At 37.0% G+C, this 24,387-nt stretch overlaps 1 protein-coding gene across 4 annotated transcripts in view; it reads left to right on the top strand.

Annotated features, from left to right (window-relative positions):
- The window catches only part of G2E3 (G2/M-phase specific E3 ubiquitin protein ligase), a 31,864-nt gene extending 7,477 nt beyond the window's left edge, over window positions 1-24,387 (top strand). For 2 of the 4 annotated variants that reach the window (XM_081937131.1, XM_081937130.1), the window contains exons 2-18: window positions 3,029-3,125; window positions 4,473-4,544; window positions 4,842-4,897; window positions 6,839-6,936; window positions 9,037-9,138; window positions 10,859-10,983; window positions 11,227-11,389; window positions 15,193-15,299; window positions 15,445-15,561; window positions 16,495-16,622; window positions 16,721-16,850; window positions 17,981-18,112; window positions 19,001-19,311; window positions 20,217-20,398; window positions 21,480-21,652; window positions 22,267-22,466; window positions 22,722-24,387. In XM_081937131.1, coding sequence (XP_081793257.1) covers window positions 4,846-4,897; window positions 6,839-6,936; window positions 9,037-9,138; window positions 10,859-10,983; window positions 11,227-11,389; window positions 15,193-15,299; window positions 15,445-15,561; window positions 16,495-16,622; window positions 16,721-16,850; window positions 17,981-18,112; window positions 19,001-19,311; window positions 20,217-20,398; window positions 21,480-21,652; window positions 22,267-22,466; window positions 22,722-22,957 — 2,256 coding nt within the window. In that variant the 5' untranslated portion in view covers window positions 3,029-3,125; window positions 4,473-4,544; window positions 4,842-4,845 and the 3' untranslated portion in view covers window positions 22,958-24,387. The remainder of the gene's footprint in view (window positions 1-3,028; window positions 3,126-4,472; window positions 4,545-4,841; window positions 4,898-6,838; window positions 6,937-9,036; window positions 9,139-10,858; window positions 10,984-11,226; window positions 11,390-15,192; window positions 15,300-15,444; window positions 15,562-16,494; window positions 16,623-16,720; window positions 16,851-17,980; window positions 18,113-19,000; window positions 19,312-20,216; window positions 20,399-21,479; window positions 21,653-22,266; window positions 22,467-22,721) is intronic. The other 2 variants (XM_081937133.1, XM_081937132.1) reach the window with 1 other exon arrangement.

The raw sequence follows: 24,387 nt of genomic DNA, 5'->3' as shown, positions 1-24,387 counted from the left end.
TCTAGTTTTTAGTTCTGAAAATCTTTAAGAAGGAGTTTGTGTTTTTTTATGGCATCCATGTACAGGAGTGTTGAAAATACGGTGTATAATATGTTATACCATCAAAACCATGTGCTTCATACTGCAGACTCCCATCAACCTAAGGCTGGATTTACATGGTTAATCAAGACTGAACTTTGGTTTTAATTCAATATTTTATCTGAACAAAACTATTGTGGTCTGTAAATCATGGTTTGTTGTTTATCCTTCCAGTTTATTTGCCAAAACTTATATGTTTAAATAGAAGAGAACGTGAGTTTTATAGTTCTGCTTTAGGCATGAAGTCAGCTAGGTGACCTTGGGCCAGTCACCTTTTGTCAGCTATAGGAAAATGGCAATGGCAAACCACTTCTAAAAAACCTTGCCAAGGGAACATTAGGAACTTGCCCAGGCAGTCCTTAAGAATTGGACACAATTGAACAGAAAAACACCGCTTCGAAGCTAGAACTCTGAATCCAAATTACTAATTGTTAGGAAATATCCAGTGCAAGTGGGATTTAATTCTGAATGAAGTTGAGCATTAGGAGGAAATATTTTGGTACTTTCGAAGTTCAAAAATTGGATATTTTCTAACTTGCAGAACATAATACTATATACTCTAGATAATTTTTCTTGGACACTGCTGTTCATCTCCCCAAAGCTTTTTGCTGAAAGATAAAAAGGTAACATTAGCCTGTCAGAAGCTACAATGTAAACTTAAGACCCTTTCTTATTTAAATGCAAAGCACATACTGTGAACTGAGATGGCATTTGTAAAAACAGCTGAAGCACACATGCTGTCTTTGTTGCTCCTTAATGAAATGGAAAACATGCATCTAAAATTCTGCTGCCTCTTGTTTTGTGTGTTACAAATAGTTTATTTAAAATTGACAAACTTGGAAATGTTTTGTTCACGGCAGTGTAAACTTGATTTTTAACACCGCTTATGTTCACTACCTTAGATTGTCTTTTTGATTTTTATGATTATAATGTACAGCTTTATTTTCTTGATACTGTTAAAGCTGCAATGAGCAGGTGTTGAATTGCTTTATTTGATGCTATAACAATATTTCATTTAGAATGTAATTAAAGCATGAATTGAGAAGATAGGTGTCAAATATTAAAAGCTATTTAATATAGAAAATAAAAAAAGGAAATCTACCTTTCAAAAATTGCTGTCTGATTTATTGTTCAAATCTGGAATTATTCCAAGAATTTAGTGGAAGTAAAATACTATCTTAACTTCATTTTAGTAAATTAATTTGATGCCATTATTTCCAGATGATTATTTAATTGAAAAGTAGGTCAGTTGCAATAATTTGTTTCATTTGCAAAATTTTAAATTTTTTGGTAAATGATATTTGTTTAGTCACATTGTGACACAAATGTAATTAATCTTTGTGGAACATTTCTTCTCATGTAAAATCCATCGATCAGGTAAATTGAATTATATGTGCAAAAGGTTCCAGAGAGATGCTTTGTAAAGCACATCAGCAACAACTTGCTTTGTAAGGCTTCCTGGTTAATCTTTGTCTGATGGTCTGTGTGTACAGCATTGGAAGCAATAATGGTCAGCTGATGAAACAAGAACATGAGGCTCGCAAGGGATATGGTCACTTTAACACTTTGACAAAGTTTTGCTCATGTTAAAGCACTGTTGTGCTGGCTTCTATTACAGCCCTAATACCGAAATCACATTTACCAGTTCAGTTTTCCATATCTTTGCACATAGAAATGTTGGAAGGTCATAGTGTAACAGAATCCTACAATATTTCTTCTTTGAGAGAAGTGATTAAAGATAAGAGTGCAATTTCTTCACTCCATGATATTCCAAAATGAGTTAGAATTCTACATTCCTTCATTGTCTGTCCAGGAAATTTTATCTGTACAAATGGTACACTGTTCAAGTACTTGGAACTTGTCGATCCTGAATACCAGAGAACCTTACTGGGAAAAGAATCTCTGTTTAGGGGCACCAGAAAAAGTAAGGTTACTTGTAATTTGAAATCATCCAGCAAAGAAGAAATAGTTAAATACCTGAATTGCCCAGACGTGTATTATTTAATATTCTGTTTATTTGCTATTGGAATGAAATTCTTCTTTTTCTAATCTGAGGTTGGTATAACATGTTGCAAGCATATTTCACTGGATAATTCCTTAGTTCTTCAGAAAGGGTTGTCCAAACCCTTTTCTCATCAATGAAATATATTTAATGTAATAAATATGTCAAGTTGGTCTTATACATATAAGAGCAGCTGCGGTTTTATGAAATACAGCCACCACATTTATTTATTTATATTTCAACGTATATGACTGCCCATCTCAAATATGTGACTCTGGACAATTGATTGATTGAATATATTCCATCGTTGTTGACTCTTAGGAACCATATAGATTTTCTTCGTGAATTGTCAATCATTTTCTATCCATGTGTTGTTTAGTAAAAATATAAGAATAGTTTGCCATTGCCTTCTCGCACAGTATGAAAAAAATGTCTTTGCCATTGCTGATAAAGTGATAATCTGCATCCAGCATCTTCCTATTTTGTTATTAGCACAGGTACCTGTTTGCTTTTGCTGGATAGCTGGAATGACCTCTACATCTTGGGTCATCAAACTGAGAATATATATTTTTGGCATACATTTGCAATGTTCTTAACATATTTTTGCCAGGAATACCCCCCCCCCCCCCATGAAGGAGGCAACATAGTATGGCTTGTAGGCAACTAACAGCAGTTAAAAACACAACAGAACAACTTCAATTGTGTGTGGACGTCTAAAATTTCCAACCAGCTTGGTAACTGCTAAAAATTATAAAAATTGATGTCCAAACATCTGAAGACTGCTCAGGTGATAGAAGGCTGACATACCCTAGAATCAGATTCTTTTGAGTATTATTTTTGATTCATGGGGGTACTAACATTTCACTTTGTAAGATTTTTACTACTAATAAAGAATATGCTTTTCAGATAAAAAATAATTGTCATTGTGTTTTTCTAATCCTTAAATAGTGCAGATGGAGCAAGATTGATGATCAGACTTACTCAAGGCGGACAACATAAGACCCCTATCATTTACACAAGTTTATAAGAAAACATTTTAAGTTCTGTGAGTACTTTGAAAAGTCATATTCAGTTATTGTTGAGCTGATTTGTCTTGGAGATCATAAACAAATAAAATCTGTACTTTTTTTTATAATGTATGCAAAAAAGCAGACCAGACTATATCCCCTCGTGAATGAACAAGGAAGAAGGAAACATCCTAGAATTCATATATATAGATATATGTATGTGTATGCATGTATTATGCAAACTTTTAAAATTTGTTCATTCTTGCTCATTCATTAAGTTATTGTATAGACCCAATAATTAACTTTCCAAAACCTCTTATTTTATTTGAAAGACTTACAAACTAAATACAAATTGCATGTTCATCAGTAGTGCACTAGTATTGTATTCAAAATAATCATGGGAAAACCGATCATTAATTATTTTTCTCAAACACCAATTTCGTATGTTACTTTTTACTAGTGGAATACTGACTGATAACAAGATACTTATTTTGAAAGTGTGAGAGGGGATTGTATTTTTTTTTTTTTTGTTATTCTGTATTTCTAGAAAAGGTGCTCTGGGAATTGGGGGTTAATCCTCAAATGTGGGACTGGGAATGATTTGAAATGCTGAGATAGGCTTTTGCCTGTTTCTGTAGGCACCTCTGTATTCCTCTATTTTCAAGAAGAATACAGGTTCCATCTGATTTACAGTTTTAACCAAAATAAAAGCCTTACATATGTTCCATGAACAAATATTGAAGTTGTTGCATGTATATTATATTCCTAAACCAATAGCAGTTGTATTATTTTCTCACGTTAAAAGTATTTAAGGTGGTGAAAGATATTACTGCAAATTCATTTGTTTTATTTTCAGTTGACAAGAATAAATTGTTTTGTCTCCGCTTGTTAGTTTTGCCTTTAAAACTCTTATCTCCAAACACATAGCATAAATGTAGCATAAGTTAACATTGCTAGGTTTAAAAAAAAAAACCAAGCAGAATAGTATAATTTAACTTCATAATTTTGTAAATTTTCCTTTGTTCACTTAATTATTTTCCAGTTCTTTGGATCCTTTTAAAAGCATAGTTTGGATTTGACGCTTAGCATTGTATCCCTATAGGGTTTGCTACTCTGCTTTATATAACTGTATTGACTTATGAGATCCCTGACTTGAGTGGTTGGGTGACAACAGTAATGCCTCAGAGAAACACCTTTATGACCTAATTAAGCCAGAGTAGTAGCCTTTATGATCTATTTTCTCACCTGCCTCCTTGCTTGTTCATTTGATATAAAACATTTAACTCCCCTCTACTCTACTCCCCTCCCCTACCCCTCCTTCCCTTTCTTTTTTACTCTGTCTTTTTCTTCTTTTGCTCCTCATCATCTTTCTTATCTGGATGAAGACTGAATGCAGGACTGTCCACAAATTTGCAGAGACAAAAGAACAGCAAAGAATACCTTATTTTTTTTTCCAGGTAATTTTATGTAGTCAAAAAGAGACTTTATTTGCATTTCTGACTTTCAGGTTTATGCTAAATTGTACTGCTGCTCTCAATCATTAGCTGTAATGAAAAAGTTTTGTAAGTTACCGATCAAAAACAAAGCTACACTTCATGTTGCTGTCTCTGTGCATGCGTGCCTGTGCGCACGCAGTTCTTTGTTTTTCTTACCATATAATTTGCTTTTAATTAAAACTGTAGAGAATTAGATAATTCACAGACTAAACGTTTAATATTACATAGCAACTGATTTCTTTCTCTCATATGACTTAGTTGAATGGAGAACACTAGAATGAGTAAGAACATTATTGGATGCTTCCAGAATCTATGTAAGTATTTCTAACTATGTTTGATTTAATTAATGTAGCTACTAGCCTGGTGCCTTCAATTAGTGGGTCTGCAATAGCCATGCTGGTTGGGTTTTGTGGAAATTCTATGATTCCCACTTTGGAGAACACAACTCTTTCTGTCCTTTCCTGTACTTAGTAACCTTGGTGACAAAAGAACTGATACTAATTTAAACATGTGCTTTGGGGTGTTTTTACAATCAAGCCCAGTAGTAATTATTACTAATCATCATTGCATTTTAATGACTATACAAACACTAAAAAGTTAAATGTTTTGAATTCTAATTGGATTAATAAAGTTTAATATTAATACTAAGTTCTCCAGATCAGTAACTATGCCTTGTTCTTGATCAAAGATAATACAGTCCTAGTAGTTTTACAAGCTGCTCTTTCTTGAGGAGATGGTGGTAGAGTTGGGGCTCCCAAGGTTTCTGGAGGAAATAAATTTATTTAGATCTGTTTCAGTTGGACTTCATGTCAGGTTACAGCGGTAGGATGGCATTAATCATTTTTATGGAAAGTTCATGACTGTGTTGTATCTGTTCTAGCCCTTCTTGGTTCCTTCAGCGGCTTTCACTACTGTAGATATGACATTCTTCTGGATCATCTAGGAGAATTGGGAGAGGATAGACAGACACAGCTTTTGTGGTTATTTTCCTTTCAGTCTGTGTTATGGGGGGGGGGGGGCATTGGTTGACAACTAGCCCTTCACCTTCTATCTACTCCTATTCACATCTACAAAAAGCCATTGGTATAGGATAAAGTATCAGAATGCTGATGATACTCAGTTATGGATTCCTGCCCAATTGTCTTTTGAAAAATCTGGATGGGGAAGAAGAGGGCTTTTTCCCCTCAATTCTAGCAAGACTAAATGGCAGGGGGTTCAAAAGCTCCCTTCAGTTGGACATCTATTGTTTGTATGAAATAGCATGCCCACAGACAGAGTGGATGTGCAGCCTGAGAGTTCTGTTGGAGCCACATATCTCTCTAGAGCAGATGGCAGCTGTGCCCAGGAGGCCCCTTGCACAAAACCATGTTGTACACTAGATACATCCATTTCTAGATCTGGAGGCACTGTTCACAGTCATTAATGCCTTAGCACAGTGATGGGGAACCTTTTAGACACCGAGTGCCCAAACTACTCTCTTGCACATGCCCAAACTGAAAGGTGTGTGCACACTCGTGTGAATGTGTGCACATGCACGAACGTGCAAGGACATGTACACATGTACAAACTTTCACGGACATGCGTACATGGGCAGCAGAGACCCAAAGACGAGCTGGCCGGCGGGAGGCGGGGCATCCCAACACCGGCTGCACAGCAAGAGGTAAGATCTTTTTCTTTTGTGAGCTTCTGTTTCGGGTTTGCGGGGAAACAGAAGCTCATGAAAGAAACGCCATGGAGATCTGACCTAGGACAACGGCACGCATGCCAGCAGAGAAGGCTCTGCGTGCCACCTCTGGCACGCATGCCATAAGTTTGCCATCACGGCCTTAGCCATGTCCTGATGGATTATGTCAATCCACTCTGTATAGGGCTGGCCTTGAATTCATTTGGTAGCAGTGGAGAACATCCACATAACCCCACCGCTACATGAGCTGCGCTGGCTTCTGCTAAGTTTCTAAGTGTAATTCAAGATGCTGGTTGTCACCTTCAAAGCCATACATGATATGGAACCAAGTACTTGAGGGCCTGCCGGTCTCCAGTGGTTTCAGTCCATCACAACAGATCTGTATGGTGGGTACGTTCCACATACCTTCATGGGAAACATGCCTTTCAGAAGGCTTTTCCATCACCCACTGAACCAAGTTGCTCCTAGAGCCGAACATGAACTATTGCATGTTTTTTCTGGCTACCTTGTTATATGTGCAATAACAAGTAGAACTTCATAGTGTCCACATACCATTATTTTTATCTTTTAGCCTGTGAATTCTGTCAACGGGCTGATGACTCTCCTGAAAAATATGGGGAAAAAAGGACCTATGAGGACTGTAATCTCACTGTTCATTATTACTGTGTAGTAAGTACTTCTTGCTGCCCCCCAAAGAATTTTTGGAAATCTATTAGAAAGTTAGATTTCGTTGTATTTATTTTGTACAATGACAATAAATATTATACCATACTAGATAATTTACAAGCTGCTCTTATGATATCTTGTGTTATAATATATGTCTATTTAACAAAATCAAATAATAAATATGTGTTGAGCTCAGTTTCCTTTCAAATTAGTAACTAAAAGGAGTACAGATAGGTGCATAAATGTGATATAAGGTTTTGTTGTTCCTTGTTTCAATCTAGGAAATTCAAGAGAAGTGCAAATCTTGAAATACTCTCAAACTGTATGCATAGTCTATTTGTTTTTAACATCATTAAAAGCATGGAGCATCTGCCACTTTTGTTGAGAAATGTCACCCTTCACAATAGGCACCTCGGTTTTCTCTTAATTCAGTTTAAGGTTGCTATTCACATTCAGCCAATTACTGGCCATATGTAGTATTCAGCAAGCCACATTGTTACCTGAATACATGTTATTCTTGGCTGAAAAGATATCCTCAGACAAAAGGTGTCTTAAAGAAGAGGTCAAGGAATGACACAGGAAACTGAGCCTCAAATAAGAGCAAAGGATTATGTCAGGCATGGGAACAAAGGGGTACAACCCCACTACAGGAATAATGCCAAATGCCATGTGCAAATGTGCCATCTGAGGGTCAAAAAGGATGCAGGTTTATTCTGAATTCATTGAGAATGAGTCAGAACAGAACCATGCAAAGATTCTCGGCAACAAATACTGTGCAAAAGCAGAGAAAACTTATTTTTAGGATGGAACATTGCTAAAGATCTTTTATTTGTTTATTTATATGCTGGCCATCTCCCCGATAGTGTGAGTGGGCAGCTTACAGAACATAAAAAAGGATAAATAAAAAGCAATTGAAAATTAAAACCATGCACTTTAAAAATTCAAAACTATGCCACTAGAAGGAGATGTGATGGCTCAGTGGCTAAGATGCTGAAAGGCCGGCAGTTCAGCGGTTCGAATCCCTAGTGCCACGTAATGGAGTGAGCTCCCGTTACTTGTCCCAGCTTCTGCCAACCTAGCAGTTCAAAAGCAGGAAAAAAGTGCAAGTAGAAAAATAGGGACCACTTTGGTGAGAGGGTAACAGCGCTTGGTGCGCCTTCGGCATTGAGTCATGCCGGCCACATGATCATGGAGGCGTCTTTGGACAGCGCTAGCTCTTGGCTTAGAAACAGAGATCAGCACCACCCCTAGAGCCAGAAATGACTAGCACACATGTGCTGGGGAACCTTTACCTTTACTATGCCACTAGAAAGTGGCAAAAGGTCTGGATATCATTTTATACAATAAAGTTGCAATGCTAGCTTTATAAATGATAGTGAATCTCTTTGAAAACAATGGGAATTGTTATGAAATCATGTCTGTATTTCCTTAGAAGCAAGTGCTGCCATAACTATCTGAACTTGTTCTAATCCTTTATATATTTTTGGTTGGCTGGGAAATGTGGACCAAATACAAAAAGGTGTACTGGTAGTCCTTGCTTACTGGCCATTTATTCAGTGACTATTTGAACCTACAATGGTACTGGAAAGGAGATTTACAGTAGAAACAACCTTCAAAGCTACAGTTTTCATAGGTCCCCATGGTCACATGATCATGATTCAGGCATATACAACAGTCACAGCATCCCATGGTCACATAATTGCCATTGGCAACCTTCACAGTCATTTCTGACAAGCAAAGTAAATGGGGAATCCAAGCAGGAGTTGCAATCATGTGACATTGCACTTAACTAATTGCGGCGATTTGTGAAAACTAATACATTAAGTCACATGACTTTTCAGTTTACAACTGATGCATAATTAAGGCTCCCAAGTGTAGTTGCTAAGTGGGGACTACCTGTGCTGAATAAATGCCAACTTTTATTGCCATATTTGCGAGGACAAATATATTGCAAACATGATTCAATAATTTGCTGAAAATCACATATAATTATACTGCAGGTAAACCTCCGTAATGATTAAATTACATGCTTTCTTATTGTGAAAAGTTAATGCAGATATGTCTGGAATGTCACGATTTAATTCATCATTAAATTTATTATAGTTAATGTCAAGTGGGATTTGGCAGAGAGGTGAAGATGAAGAAGGCTTTTATGGTTTTTTACCTGAAGATATCCAAAAAGAAATTAATCGAGCTGCAAGACTGGTAAGAGATTTTGAATAATGAATCTGTTCCAAGGAGTTATAAATATTCATAAATTTAAATATATCCTAAGCTCACATTAGCAGTAACAGATGTAATTAAGCTATTTTGGTTGAAAAAGAAAAAAGTAAGATTTTGTTCTCAACTATACAACTGGAACTGTATTACTTTTGAATCAGCTGAGTTAATCACTTCTTTGCCTTAGATATGTCCAAAGCAAGTTTATAGTTTCCTGCAAAATGAACTTTTCATACAAGGGTTTAGAACAGCCTTTCTTAACTGGGTTTCCATGAAACCCAAGGGATTTCATGAGAGAGTGTGATTAAAAAAATAATAATTAAAGGTTGCATGCCACACAATGCAATCGGAATGTTTAGTACTGTGACTGTTGTCAACCTCTGCTTTGCTAATGTTATGAAGATGGTGAAACATAGAGTAGAGGAGAATTTTATTGTGAAATGTTTATATTTGTTGTGATTTTCGTATGGAAGTTCTGTAAGGCCTGAAAATTATTTCAAGGGTTCCTCCAGGATAAAAAGATTGCAAAAGACTGGTTGGAATAAGATTTAAATAGTGGTATATATCTCTTTCTTCCTGTATGTATCCTTGCTGTAATACACAGAACTGCCATACATTTGGGAACCCATTTGAAGAGGGAGAAGCAAATTGGGATTAGATTAAGCTAGACAGACTAACAACCATTAAGTACTAATTTAACTTCAATATTGTGGCTACGTTTTATAAAATCTGTTGATTAAAATTGGTGTTCAGAATAGCAACAACAATAGTCTTTGGCCCATTTACCAGATTTTGGGATTGCTTTCATCTACTTAACTACAAATTACCAAGTTGTGATTCCATGGGAGTTTGTTTATCAGTTGGTTTGCTGCAAAGCCTGATGTTGATTAGGGCTGAGAGGGAATAACAGACTAAAGGTTAATATAAAAGAGGAGATACTTTTTACTCTATGGGATCGCATTCTTGAAAACAAAACAGTGATATTCTGGATTGGCTTTGCAATAGAGTTTATAGGATTATTGTTTATAGGTGATGGAAACGAAAGAAAAAAAATATGCTTGCAAGTTATAGGAGTTGATAATAATGTATTAAACAATTTATATTAATATTAGAATGTATGCAAGTATATTACATTTATGAATTCAATAATTTATTAAAAATTGTCTTCTGCAAATAATAAAAAAATCTGGTTGAAATTTGACTTATCAGTGATGAATTATTTCACTATAAGTGTTTTTTCTTGTATAAGCTTTGATGCAAAATAACTTTTCTATAAATGGTAATAAAAAAGACTAAAATATAAATTAAGAAAATAAATTGTTCTTAAATATTAATTTTATTGGGTTTTTACAATTGGGGTATTTTAAAGCAGATTTTTAACTGTCTATTGATGTAATTTGCTTCCTCCTCCGTGTATGTATGTGTGTTGTGTGTGTATGTACGTTTGGTGTTGTTATATATGTTTCATGTTATATGCTCCATTGTACGCCGCCCCGAGTCCTACTTGGAAAGGGAGCGGCTAATAAATCTAAATTTATTATTATTATTATTATTATTATTATTATTATTATTATTATTATTATTATTATTATTATTATTATTATTATTATAGTGCTTAAAATATTTAAATTTATTACAGATTAGATCCATAAGTATTATGGTGAAGTCTACTTAGTTATAATGATTTAATGTATTTTTCTTTTAGAAATGTGCTATCTGTAAGAAAAAAGGTGCTTCAATTGGTTGTATAGCATCCAGATGCAAACGAAGCTACCATTTTCCTTGTGGAATAGAGAAAGGGTGCATTTTCCAATTCAGAGAAACTTTTCCGTAAGTTTATTTTGCTTCATTATTTCAAAACTATTTCAAAAGTACTAAAATTATTTTTTTCTAAATTTACAAAGTTCCACTTAATAATACCAGATTTACTTCAGTTAATATAAAAGCAAATTAGTCCTTACAAGCTTTATCTGAGAATATATATTTCTAAAGTACATGATTTACCTGAGTAACAATTGTAGTTTTTTTAAGTGATGTGATTGATTCTATGTAATTCTACCTCTCTGATTTAAGGTCATATTGTTGGAAGCACCGACCCACTCAAAAACGTCCTTCTAATTGTAAAGGATCATCACAATGTACAATATGTTTGGAGCTGGTTGAGCAAGCACCTACATACAACATTTTGACAAGTCCATGCTGTAAAAATGCTTGGTTTCATAGGGAATGCTTGCAGGTATGTCTGGATTGACATAGCAGAAGTTCCTTTTTATTACTAAAAACAAAATCTGTAAATTGTTATTGTTAAAAAGTATGTCTGCATTCAGAGTAGGTTGGAAATGAGATAGAAATTAGTGTATGGCTTGGTCCAGGCAACTCTTTAAAAACTTGATCTACAAGGTTGCAATGAAAAGTAATGCCTCCATCTATAACTTTAGTTCATATGAGGATATTTTAATTAATTAAATAGGAAAAATATCTTTGAAATGAGCTCTTTTGTTACCTATGTTTACTTATCCACATAATCACCACCATTCACTATAACCTTATGCCAACGATGGACAGGCTTCTGAAAGCTGTCATGAAAGAACTCCATACTTTATCTTCAACCAGGTCCTGACAGCTCTTTCCATTTTTTCATTTGACTCAAACAGATGCCCATAATGTTATTCCTTCAAATTGCATAATGCTAAGTCTGGACTGTATGGCAAATGGGGTAAGGTGGTAACATCCAGCTTCACAATTGTCTCTTGGGTGGCTCATGAGCTACGAGGCCTACCGTTTACAATGCAATAACATTTTCCAGTGACTCAGGTGGGAGGGGCTACAACAGGGTTTGTTACAGCCTGTTTGGTCCAAAGACTGAGGGATTTTTCTTAAGTATTCCTCCTTTCCCTCTTGGCTCCCAGTTCCCTCAGTCTTTGGTCCAAGCTATAGCTTTGGCTCCTATTGAGGTATTATTTAATAGATTTTTCTGCTATAATTCGACTAATTGGCTTTCTAAATTAATTCAGTGAATTTGGTCATCAAATTGATTTAAATTTCTAAGGATTTATTCCTATCCAAGCGTGGGGAGGCTTCCCTACGCTCTCAGGAGCGCTCTAGGGCTTCGGCTCCACGGAGCGTGTTATTTCCAAGCCGACAGAGAATTCTCCAGCCGGCAACAGCTTGCAGCTTCTCAGGGCGGTTACTTCTAGCAGCAAAAGCCCTGCATCGGCTCCACGCGGCGCCGCTTATCTCAAAAGCCGATCAGCGCGCGGCGCCGCTTATCTGAATTGCCAATCATTGCCGCTTGCTTCCAACGCGGGAGCCGGATCGCTGGCCAGCGATTGCCTGCCAGCAGCCCAGGAGGAAGAGGGCAGCAGGATGCGAGGCTAACCCCTCAGAGCCATTTTAGCAGCGAGGAGAAAGATTTGGGAGATTTGAGGCGCAGTGGCCATTTTGTCTTCACCCACGAGGCGCGGCGGCCATTTTGGTGCGACCTCGTGGGCAGCTGAGGCCTACTCATAGGCACAAGAGCAGAGAAGCTAAACTGAACTGCAGGCATTGCAAACTCAACATCCAAAGGACACGTGAGTTTTCCCCATGGCCACCACTAATCCAGAGGCTCCGATCCAAACAGAAGGGGTGGAGGAGGCCCAGGGCAGGCTTAGGCCTAGAACAGCGGCCTCCAAGCCTATGGCTGATCACCGGCCCTCACGGGCAGCCACCAGAGAGGAGTCCAGAAGACAACGAGCCATTGAAAAACAGGTGGCCAGGGCGGAAAAGCGTGCTCAAGCCTCTAGGCCTGGTTCTCCTGCCTGGTCCAGATCTCCTCATGATGCCAGATCACAGGCCTCTAATTCCCCTGCCAGGGGTTTTAGTCCTTCTTCCCCTTCTGTCTCCCCAGTCAGGCCCAGAAGGGAAGTCACCTCTCCCTCCCCTTCCATCTCACCCAGAGGTTACAGGGCGGGAGAAGAGGATCCTGGGGAAGGGGGTTCTAGGGATTTCCTGCCTCCTGCTCAATTAGCTCCTCGTGGGCCCCTTCCTGATCCCTCTGAAGAGGACCTGGAGGATTTAGAGAACTTACCTTCCAACATTAAGAGATTGATTTCAGCTGCGATTTACAAAGGTGTTTCTTCTGGTCTAGCACAGAGAGACATTCCCCAGGGCAGGTCTTCTCACTCTCAGGCTCCTAGGGGATACTCCCCTCCTGCAACCAGGCAACTCGATAGTCTCAGGCACCCTTCTCCTTCGGTGGTTAGCGAGGGTTCAGTTCTGGGGGAGCCTTCCCCTCTAGACCTGGGGTTCTCTGAAGATGAGTCTGCCTCTCCTGATGCTCCAGTTTTTCCCTCCTCCATGCTACGAAAGGCCAAGAGGACCACCCAAATTGGCACAGGGGCTCCTCCAGTTTTCCAGCGCAAGGACCCTAATTTGGCTATGTTCATTAACCCTAACATGGATAAAGAGGAGGTTCCTGCCCCCCCAAGTGGTTCAGAACCAATGGGCTAGGCCTTCTTCCTTGCCTAACCCTGGTGCCAATGACAAAAAGTATTATAATATGGAACATGCTTTTTCCCAGGCACTTCAGCTTCCTTCTGTGGATGCCCCAGTAGCCCTTCTCGCAAATGCTTCCTCTGTGGTCTTGGGTGACGTGGCTGATAAGCTCAAGCCGGAGGACAAACGATCAGAGTTAATCCTCCGAAAAAATTTCACAGCTTCTGCCTAGGCCATTAAAGCTGCAGCTGCAGCGTCCTACTTTAACCGCTCGGCGGTGATGTGGCTCAGGCAGTTGCAGGACCGTATCCCTATTCAGGATGAGCGTCTTCATCAAGACCTCACCAAAATCATTTCAGCCACTCAATTCTCAGCAGACGCCACCCTTGATTCCATTAAGTTCGCTTCCAGAGCCATGGCCACATCTGTCTCAGCCCGGAGACTCCTGTGGCTCCGGAATTGGCAAATGGACAATAAGTCCAAGTGGGGCCTGGTAGCGGCTCCTTTTTCAGGTCCCAATCTTTTCGGTGCCTCCTTGGATCCCATCCTTGTGGAGAACAAGGATAAGAAAAAGGTTCTCCCTACTAACACCAAAAACTCAGATAACCGATCTTCTTCCTATCATAGACCTTTCTCCTATAGGCCTCCAGAGCAGGATTCCAGGCAACAGAGGTACACCCCGTACAGGTATGACAGGCAAGGCCAGCGTTCCTTCTACCAGGACAGGAATAGATTTCAAAGTCAGTCCAAGCGGCCCTTTCGTGGGGGGGGCGGCCGTCCCTTCCACAGGGGGAAGTGACTCTCATCCAGATCTCCCCATTGGCGGCCGCCTGTCCTACTTTGAGCTTCACAATTGTCTCTTGGGTGGCTCATGAGCTACGAGGCCTACCGTTCACAATGCAATAACATTTTCTTCTTGTGCTTCCGAATTCTGGTTAAATCATTATTTCAAAATGTTGTGTATTGTAGTGAAGTACCATATTTTTCAGAGTATAAAACGCACCAGAATATAAGATGCACCAAGATTTTGAAGAGGCAAATTTAAAAAAAAAAAAGCTTTTGCACTCTACAGACCTCCCAAAAACAAGATCTTTCCTGTTCACCATTTTTTTTTATCCAGCAGCACACAGTAATGTCAAGGCAGTCATTGCATAAAAAAACCGTAGTCTACAATGAAAGCCTAAGAGGGACTACTTCTGTCAAAAATTAATCATGGAATGTTGCTTAAAGTTCACTGATGAGGAGTCACAGGCTTCCATTTCAAAGAATGAACAATATCAAGGCAACCTTTTCTCATAGCGATATTGTACCAACTGAAGTGAAAGGACATATGTTAAAGAACATGTTAGAGAAGCATTAGTATTGCCATCTGGTGACATTAAAGGCATTACTTTTCATTCATCCCTTGTTAGTATTTGTAAAATTTAAAGAAAATAGAAAAATGTTATACGTGCATCATTTATTTTTTCAGATATTATGCCTTAATTTTCAAAGTGATTTAGTTGTTTCTGTATGAGGTAAATAAGTTCTATTGATCATTCTTTATTTTTCTTTTGGGTTTAGTGTCAAGCTCTCAGTGCAGGAATATATTTCTTTCGATGTCCTGTATGTAATAATAAAGAAAAATTTCAGAACGAAATGTTAAGAATGGGTATCCATGTTCCAGAAAAGTAAGTAATTTAAATTACATTGAATACATTTAAATGTGTATTATCTTATATTGTGTGAGTGTATTTTTATGCTGTATTTTGCTGTTATATCTTGTTTAACAAGAAAAGAATTAAAGTATTCTAATAAATATTTAAATGATTCCAGAGATGCCTCCTGGGAACTAGAACAGAACGCCTATCAAGAACTTCTTCAACGTTACCAACATTGTGATATTAAAAGATGTCTTTGCAAAAACGGAAGAGATTACAATGAGCCTGATAGGTAGTAATATATCCTGTCTTTATCACTGTTCATGTCTAATTTCTTCATAGTTTTTCAAATGTACCAAACACAAAATTAGAATTAAAAAATTAAGGCAGGGAACATACTGTATATCATACTTATTCCTCCTCCTATTTTCTCCCCAATAACCATCTGGTGAAGTGAGTTGGACCGAGAAAAAATGACTGACCCAAGGTCACCCAGCTTACTTTGGTTCCTAAAATGGGACTAGAATTCTCAGTCTCCTGGTTTCTAGACCAGCTTATTAATCACTACATCAAATTTATTGTATTTGGCAAACTCTTCATTTCTTTGAAATGTTGAACAATACTTTTTATTATAATAAACTTTATTAAAAAGTTATATTTTAAAGGAAGTATAAGTATATGCCTATCTGCAACTGGATAAAGATGAAGGATCATCTATATACTACACTTTGAAGTTAATGGGAAGTCTGGGGAAGGCTTTTTTGTCACTTCCCATTGAAGCTTCATTATTAACAGCTTTCTGTCAAATGGTGAAAATTTGGCTTTTTCAGAAAGCTTTTAAGGATGACAGCGTAGATTATCTGTAGGACTGAGTTGCCCATAGATTAGACTCTAAAGGGTTTGTGATTGTTTGTTGCTGTAGCTTTTTCTGTGACAGTTCTTATTTGTAATGTATGCCAGCCTATTTCTTAGCAGTTATTCAATAATAGTGCATTGCAGAACAAAATGTAGTTGAACAGTTGCATTAAGTATCAATACATTCATTTCCTGATAGAAAGGCAGCCTAGAATAATTTAAAATGCTATTACTCTTTCACTCTCGTATTTTGTTACATCCCAATAAATGTGTAATCTCATTCATTTTAAGAAAGAATGATACTGCCTATGTAGCTTTGCTGAATTAAAGTTATTGTTATAATTAATAATACATTTTTCCTTCCTTTTAGCAAATGGGAAATAAAACGCTGTCAATATTGTGGTTCGAGTGGAACTCATTTGGCGTGTTCCTCACTAACAAGCTTGGAGCTAAACTGGGAATGCATTGAATGTAGGACCATCCTTGCCAAATCAAATGGTAAGAACCCACTGCTCGTAAAGCTTGAATTAAAAGCTGAAAGCTCTTAATAATTTATGGGAAAAAAACACCCCACATTTGATTACTTTGTTATACAGGAAGTACTCAGAAATGGCGAAAGCGTTCTTTGAGTATGCCAGAAAAAGCAGATGGAGACAATCTGATGGAAGATCCATCACCCAAATGCCCTAGACAGTCTCCAGGATCCCATCTTGGAATCCATATCAGGCACGTGATTTCCATCTTCTCACAAGCATGTGAAAAAGAGCCAGTGTGGTGTAGTAGTTAAGGTGCTGGACTAAAAACTAGGAGATCATGAGGTTCTCTAGTCCTCTCCTAGGCATAGCAACCAGCTGCATGACTTCGGCTGTCCAAAGCCCAACAATCTTGTTTCACAGGTTGGTGGTTGTGGGTAAAATAGATAGAAAAACGTGCATCATCTTAAAGCAAAGGTGTCAAACTCGCCACATCTCATTGCCGTTACATGACATTTTGCGACGTTTTCCCCCATTCTTAGGGGGGTGGTGGCCTGTGCATCCTGCCCGCGGGCCACCAGTTTGACACCCCTGCCTTAAAGTCTACAAAATAAAAGTAAGAATATAAGAACAACAATAATATTACCCATAAGTTGTGCTTATGCTAGTGAATATTATATAAATAAGCTGAAATGTGCTACAGTGAGTTCAGACTCATTCATTTCTTTTCATTTTCGTATATAACCCATAACAGCAACTTGATGCTTTTATTTTCTTAATTTATACTGTTATGTCACTCATACTGACAATCTATAGTAAATATTTCAAAATCCAAAAAAATGTTAAATTCAAACCATATATTATGAAATTGTCAAGTATAATAGATTAGCAGAAGTTTTGAGTTAAACAACACTGTACTGCATCAAAAGCTTCCAAAGATATGTGCTCAAGCTACAGTCTTGCATATCTGTATTTTGCTAAATTACAACTAATCAGAATGTATGTTGCAAGCTAAAAAAAAAACAAGTATTTTATGGTGAATTCTATGCGTCTCTTAGAAATTGTTTAAAGAAGCTTTTTTAACTATCAGAAAAGTTGCGCTCTCAGCAAGTGATGTACTCTTGTGTGTAAGGGAATCTGTAAACGTTTATGCAATATTAAGCTTTTCTATGAAACCAGCATAATTCATTTAATGTCTTTTTTTAAAAAAACCGCATTATATATTATGGATAGAACTATTAGGGGTATGAAGAACTGCCTTCAAAGTAGGTTTGGAATGAAATATGCTTGAAGTTGTGTGTTTTCAGATTTTGATTTGTAAAAATAAATCTGTAACGTGAGTAAAAATTAAATTATTCTTGGGGATGTTTTTTTTCCTTTCAGGTCCCCAAAGATGGTGTGTTCCAATGGTTTTACTCCGTGTTCCCAACTTGATCTCCCCTCTTCTAATAACAGATTTTTATCCCCATCTGCCTTCATCAGTCCTTCAGTAAGGAATTTGTCTTTAAAAAAAATGTAAGTTAACAAAAGAGTTAATGACTGAGTTTTAGAAAACAAGGAGAGTTGGGTACTTTGCATAACTTTTTTTAGATCATATTGCAAATAGCTTTTGAATTCTTTTATCCCCCAAGATTCCTTCCATTCATACAGAGATCAATCAAGTTGACAAATAAAAATTTATTCAGTATTTTAAGAGAGAACGTCCTCCAACCATACCTCAGAATTGGCCCCAGGAAAACTGAGTGGGTATATGGAAGCACTCATTGAATGCCACTCTCCCTTGCAACAGTTTCCCATTACTTTTGGTTGGACTCAACGGGCTCAACTAGTTTGGTTTTTAAAAATAGTTTGCCTTTTATGGGTACCATAAAATAATAATAAATATAATTTTAGCTTTTATAATCCTACACATTGTTTCAAAATTAGTGATGTAGGCTTGGAATCTAAATGGACATGCAGATAGACTGGGTCTTCCATTACGAGACAGGATTACGATCCAATGATCTCAGTTGTAGAAGGGAAGTACTTCACCCACACAAATATTTGGAAGTGACTACACTGTTCCAAGAAGATTACTCTCCAGTGCACATTTTCAAGAAGTACTATATTTCTATTGATAGAAGTATTACTTAATCAGAATTCCATTCAAGACTTTCTGTTACAACAATACCACAACCCACATTTGCTATCTCAATAGAAATGTGATTTTAGATACTTCTTTAATAAGACTAAACTGGTCTCAGATTAGAATGCAGAATAATCTTTTTGTTTCCCTATCTAAAATTAGGCTATTATAACGATTAAATAATTTTAGACATAATTTTATACAAAATACTCTTGGTACTTGCTTGCCATCAGAATTATTGCTGAGGTACCTAAATAGATGCTTTGCTATTCATATAGGCAACTTGGAATGCAGAAAAGAGAAGTCTCCAAAATTCTGAGAGAATTAAGATTACAGATTAATACCAAACCAACAAGACTGAATATCATCAGACAAAATATCTGGGGTAGTGCTCTAAAAGGATTTCAGAAGCGGAACTTCAATCCTGCTAACACTATTGAAGTAAAGTATATAAACTGCAGGAATAAAATAGAGGTGGATCTCTGTTGCTCATCAAAGGAAGATTTTTTTCAATTGCTGATGCTTCATCTTCAGAATTCATCATTATTTGAAGGGGGCCACTCAAAGAATTTGTCCTTTGATTCTCAAGGTAAGCTTGACCTGGTAAATATTTGGAATTTACACCATGAGGGGATGCAGCTTTGATTGCTAGCTATGTTCAGACATAAATAATGATGGCAGAGCCTTTATTCTAATATTAACTATTAGAATATATTAAAATTGTTATTTCAGATGTTTGGCCTAACTACAAAACAAAACCGAGTTTATTTTAAGTTTTCTCTCGGGTTCAAGGTAAAAGTTTCATATTATTTTAATTATTCCAGATACTCTGGAATTGGTATAGCTCATTTTAAAAATTATTTCATACAATTCAGAACAATTGCAAAAAAAGCACACACACACACACCAAAAAAGCTGGATTGAGCCTTTTTACTGTTCAAAAAGTAATGGTAGCTAGGTTTCTAGGTAGAAGGCTAGTGAACACAATGTTTTTGAATAGTAGAAAGACTGGAAAGTCTTCCCAGTGAGGGGAGGGGAGAAATTCAGTGCTGGGCCTGAAGAAGGTTTGCATCCCAAAGATTATTGTTTATCCAGCACCCACAGGAGTTCCCCTCCTTCACAGAATGTCCACATTCACAAACAAATTGTATCTTATATCTAGTTCTCAGAAGAAATAAAAGTCTTTTTTTTTTTTGGCCTAATAGGCTTCTAATTCTAACTAATGATGTAGAAAAAAGAAGACTATGTTTTGGTCTAAATGTCCATGCAGATTCGCAATCATCCAAGACATGGTTGTCCCAACGTGGTTTTCAAAAGGCAACCATACTTTTTTAGTTTTTCTTTGAAGACGTTTTGCTTCTCATCCAAGAAATGTCTTCAGTTCTGACTGAATGGTGGGGAATGGAATGGATTTTGGTCTAACCTTTTTCTCATATTAAAACAAGTTTCTGTCAGTTGTATTCAGTAAGTGTAATATACCATTTGTATTTGCAGCTCTTAAAGATAATTTATACTATGAAGCAGGAAAAATGATTGCAGTTTCTCTGGTTCATGGAGGCTCATCTCCTAGCTTCTTTTCTAAAACCTTGTTTCACTGCCTCGTCTATGGCACAGAGAATGTGAAGCCAACAGTAGAAGACGTTGCTGATATAGGCGTTTTGCAGGCAATAGAGAAGGTGAGCAATTGCTCTGTAAGACAGTAGGATATATAAATTTCCAGTAAGAAAGAGGAGAGAGAGTCACAGACGGGCTCATGATTGCGTGTTATTGTGTGTTGAAGGATGTTTTTGAGTGAGATGGCACTTGCTTAAGTGGAAGGTGGACTTGTAGACCTGCTTGGACTATTTTTGGACTTGTTCAGACTGAAGGAGCACATTGCAGGAGGAACCACTCTGCTCACTAGTCTTGCCTACCAAGCTGAGATGCATCTGTGGATCTGGCCACAGTTTTTTCAACATGACAATGTTTTTTTTACACCAGTTCAGTCTGCTCCTCAGGGACCTGTTTGCACTGGGTTGAATTTGTTCTGGTCTACGGCCATACTTCTTATACCAACTGCGCTTGTGAACAATGGTTGTGGGCATGGCTCCTTCCTGCACCATCTATTTAGCACTGATGGATGCTGAGACTTTGAAGGTATGAGGGTGGCAGAGAGATGTTACAATACAGTAGAAGACTATTGTTTACCCCTCTACTATTGAGATCATTTTGCTTATTTTTCTGGTAGCCCCAAGGAGGAAGAAAGTAACTAGATCATGTCAATGTAGATTCCATCTGATGGCCAAGTGCCTTGACTGCTGGCCTATTGGTTTCCCAGTGTGGACTGAGGACTGATTTCCCTTGGTTTCTGGTGAGAGCCAGAAGAGGACTTGATGGGGAATGAATGAGAAGGAAGCTCTCTACCAATTGGTGAGAGCAGCGGGACCAGGATCACCCTGTCAGTGCTAGCGGTGGAATGGGAGGTGGTTACTGAATATCATTGTGACACAGAACTAGTGAAGCTAAAGTGACTCAGTGTACCTTGCTTCCCCTCCCATGGATGGTTGTAGAAAACAGTGGGTGATATTTGGCCTTGAGAATTGGAGGGCCTACATTTGGGGATGGGGTTGCCATTGGGGTGATGGGATGAAGCAGAGTATAATGGTGGTGACAGGCCTGGGGAGATATGGTGGGAGAAAGGGAACAGGTTGTTCCCAGGGAATGTATTACCTTGAATGGTTCATTGATGGTGCAAATATGCTTGGTTTTCTTCTCTAGATAAAATCTGCCACAACACTGAGCAACTTAGAATCAGCAATAAGTGATTGCTCTGACTATCTTGCTTCTATTGGATGTTTAAAACCTGTAACAGCACTACGTGATAAGAACATATTGGTGAATGAGATTCTGAATCACCATGTCATCAAAAGAACTCTTTTACCATTTGAAAGGTTTGCTTGCTGTGGAAATCATTCCTATCGTTTTTGAATTTTTAACTAATTAAGAATCATTTTAACTGTTTTTCAAGAGAATATTATGTGATGTCCTGTGGGTGCCCATTAAAATATGATTGCTCATTATGTCTTAGTTATTTTCACCAAATTGTTTTTTCTCTTTAACCAAGTAGTATTGGCAAATTAATAATTTTGGTAAAATGTGAAGTGGGTTAAAAAAAAAAAGCTCAACACTTGGAAATCCTTTGAGGATCATTTCAACAATCATAAGTTGTTCAAGCAAAAGGTTATGAAGCTTTCTAATATATTTCAAGAGATTTTAGTCGATTTGAAACATATGGGTGGTATGATAAAGAACCAATACAAGCTAAGAGTATGTGAGTTTGCCTTTCTAGTTGAAGCAATCACAGGAATCATTTTAGTAAGCATAATTTTAAATACTCTTGCTAATAGAGATTATCTAGTATGTTTTTGCTTTAAAATAAGAGGAATCTGTAATAAAAATAAATAAATTTGGTAGTGTTGACAAGGTTCTTTTTATTTAAAAAAAACAGCACTAAAGACTCATAGCAGTTTCTTTCCTTGCATCTCTCTCTCTCTTCCCCCAAAAGCTTTAGACAAGGTTTGAAAACACTTGGTGTTTTGGAAAAAATACAAATGAATCCCGATGCATTCTGTAGCATATTATGTCACAAACCCGAGAAACTTTCAGCAAAACTTCTTGGTGATCTCTTTACAATTCAATGTACATCAGGAGCAGACAAGGCCAGATGCCTTGATTTTTGGATGGGTTACTTACAGGAGACAGAAGGTAAGAAAATGGGCTATTGCCTACTTCTGGAATTTTGAACTTTTGAAATATATTTGTACCTGTAAGATAAAACATCAGATTGCACTATTGGTGGAGAAAGGCTTGTTTTTGAACTTTTATTTAATATTATATTTGCAGTTACAATTTCCTGAAGTCAAAATGTTATTCCATTTCATCTGTAACTTCTTCACTAATGTAATGTTTTGATTAACTACAATAGCTTTTTCAAAACAATCTTCATATTTCTTGGTGTAGGTGGTGAGTCATCTGTAACTCTAGAGGATATTTTAGTATTTGCAACTGGCATCCGCAGTATTCCACCCATTGGCTTTGAACCTGACCCTTCAGTTATATTTCTGCATATAAAATATCCCATCGGAAAGAGAGACCTTAACTGTTTACAGCTTCCAATAACAAAATCTTATGAGAATTTTAAAAAAGTTCTGGATATTGCCATCCAACGTGCCCTATTACAGTCAAGAGTATGTTAGTTGCTACAATGGATACTGAAAACTGAATGACGAAGCACACAAGAAGCTTGCTACTTGCCTACTGGAAAACAGACATATTCATCCTCACAGGTTTAAAACTTGATCATGGAAATGCATAATTTCAGTCTTTACATTTTGAACAGTGCTTCAAAATGATGAGCAAACAAAGCTTTTAAATCAATTTTGCATTATATTTGTTCTGGTTTTTTGGTTTTTGGTTTTTTTGAGCCAAAGCAGCAAGTAACTGGTGGTTTGAGATTGTGGTGTACCCTCCTTTTTATATCATAAATGTTATACTTCAAAACTTCTGCATATACATTCAGGTGAGGTAGGACCAAATTGTAATATATCAACTTTTATATATTGCCTTTTTGTGTAAAGATTTGAAGCATGGGTTTATTTATGTGGATTCCTGATTCAGGAGAGGTTAATTTCACACACAGATTCCTTTAAAGCATTCGAGCTATTAATTATAAGCATGAAAAAGAAACCTAAATATTACCTCATGTTATCTTCTCTTAAATATTCATAATGCCTTGAACATTTGTGGGATTATGCCCAAATAACTGTGTTTCCGTTCTGTAATCATTCTTTTTTTTAAAAAAAAAAAAAGGTTTGAATATAAAAGGATTTTTAAAAACTGCATTGTAGGAATTCTATATTCAGAAAAGCTATAACTGGTGTCTGTTTGTTAACTCAGTTTCATTATTTCAGTTAGAGATAGAAATATGGACATAGAAGTGCTTTTATCCTTGAAATAACAGTTCTACCCTCGCCAGAGGAGTTCTAGCATTATTCTGACTATATTGGGAAAGGTCTAAACTTCAGTCTGTTTTAGACTAAAGCAGCTACTTCAAACCTGGAATAGGATATTTCATTCTGAAACTGTCTTCTATAAGACTATGCATACTATAGAAAATGTATGTAGATGTTTTAAGAATTATCCATACATTTATGCAAATTGAAGCAAATATCATTTGATTTAAATGAGACTTTTAGAAGAAGGCTGACGTGAGTTAGCTTCGTATATGTCTCAGAAATACCAAAGTTAGAAATGGCATTCCCTACTCGGTATTTAACTAGAAAGATTATGCATTTGATTTCATTTTTCTAAAATCTATTCTGTTGGATGCATTATAGATACACCATGTAGAGTATTGAATCGTATGAAATAGGTGATGAAATAATTTATGCACACATAACATTTTCATACACATGTATGGATACACCAACCGCTTTAATTCAAATTGATATGACATTACTTTTACTAAGAGGAGAAAAAAGCAAATTTATGTTTTCCCCTGGGCCACATTTCCCTCTTGGTTTTGTTGGGTTGTGCTGAGCTGAAAGATTAATCACAGTAGTTTATCATTTAAAAGTAATTTCTATCATCACTTATTAAATTGCACAATAAAAACTTCTGGAGCTTA

Source organism: Natrix helvetica (assembly GCF_964273705.1).
Source record: "Natrix helvetica genome assembly, chromosome: 1".
NCBI classification, from domain to species: Eukaryota; Metazoa; Chordata; class Lepidosauria; order Squamata; family Natricidae; genus Natrix; species Natrix helvetica.
Note: the sequence above shows the minus strand (reverse complement) of the source record. Positions and strands in the feature narration are given on the sequence as shown.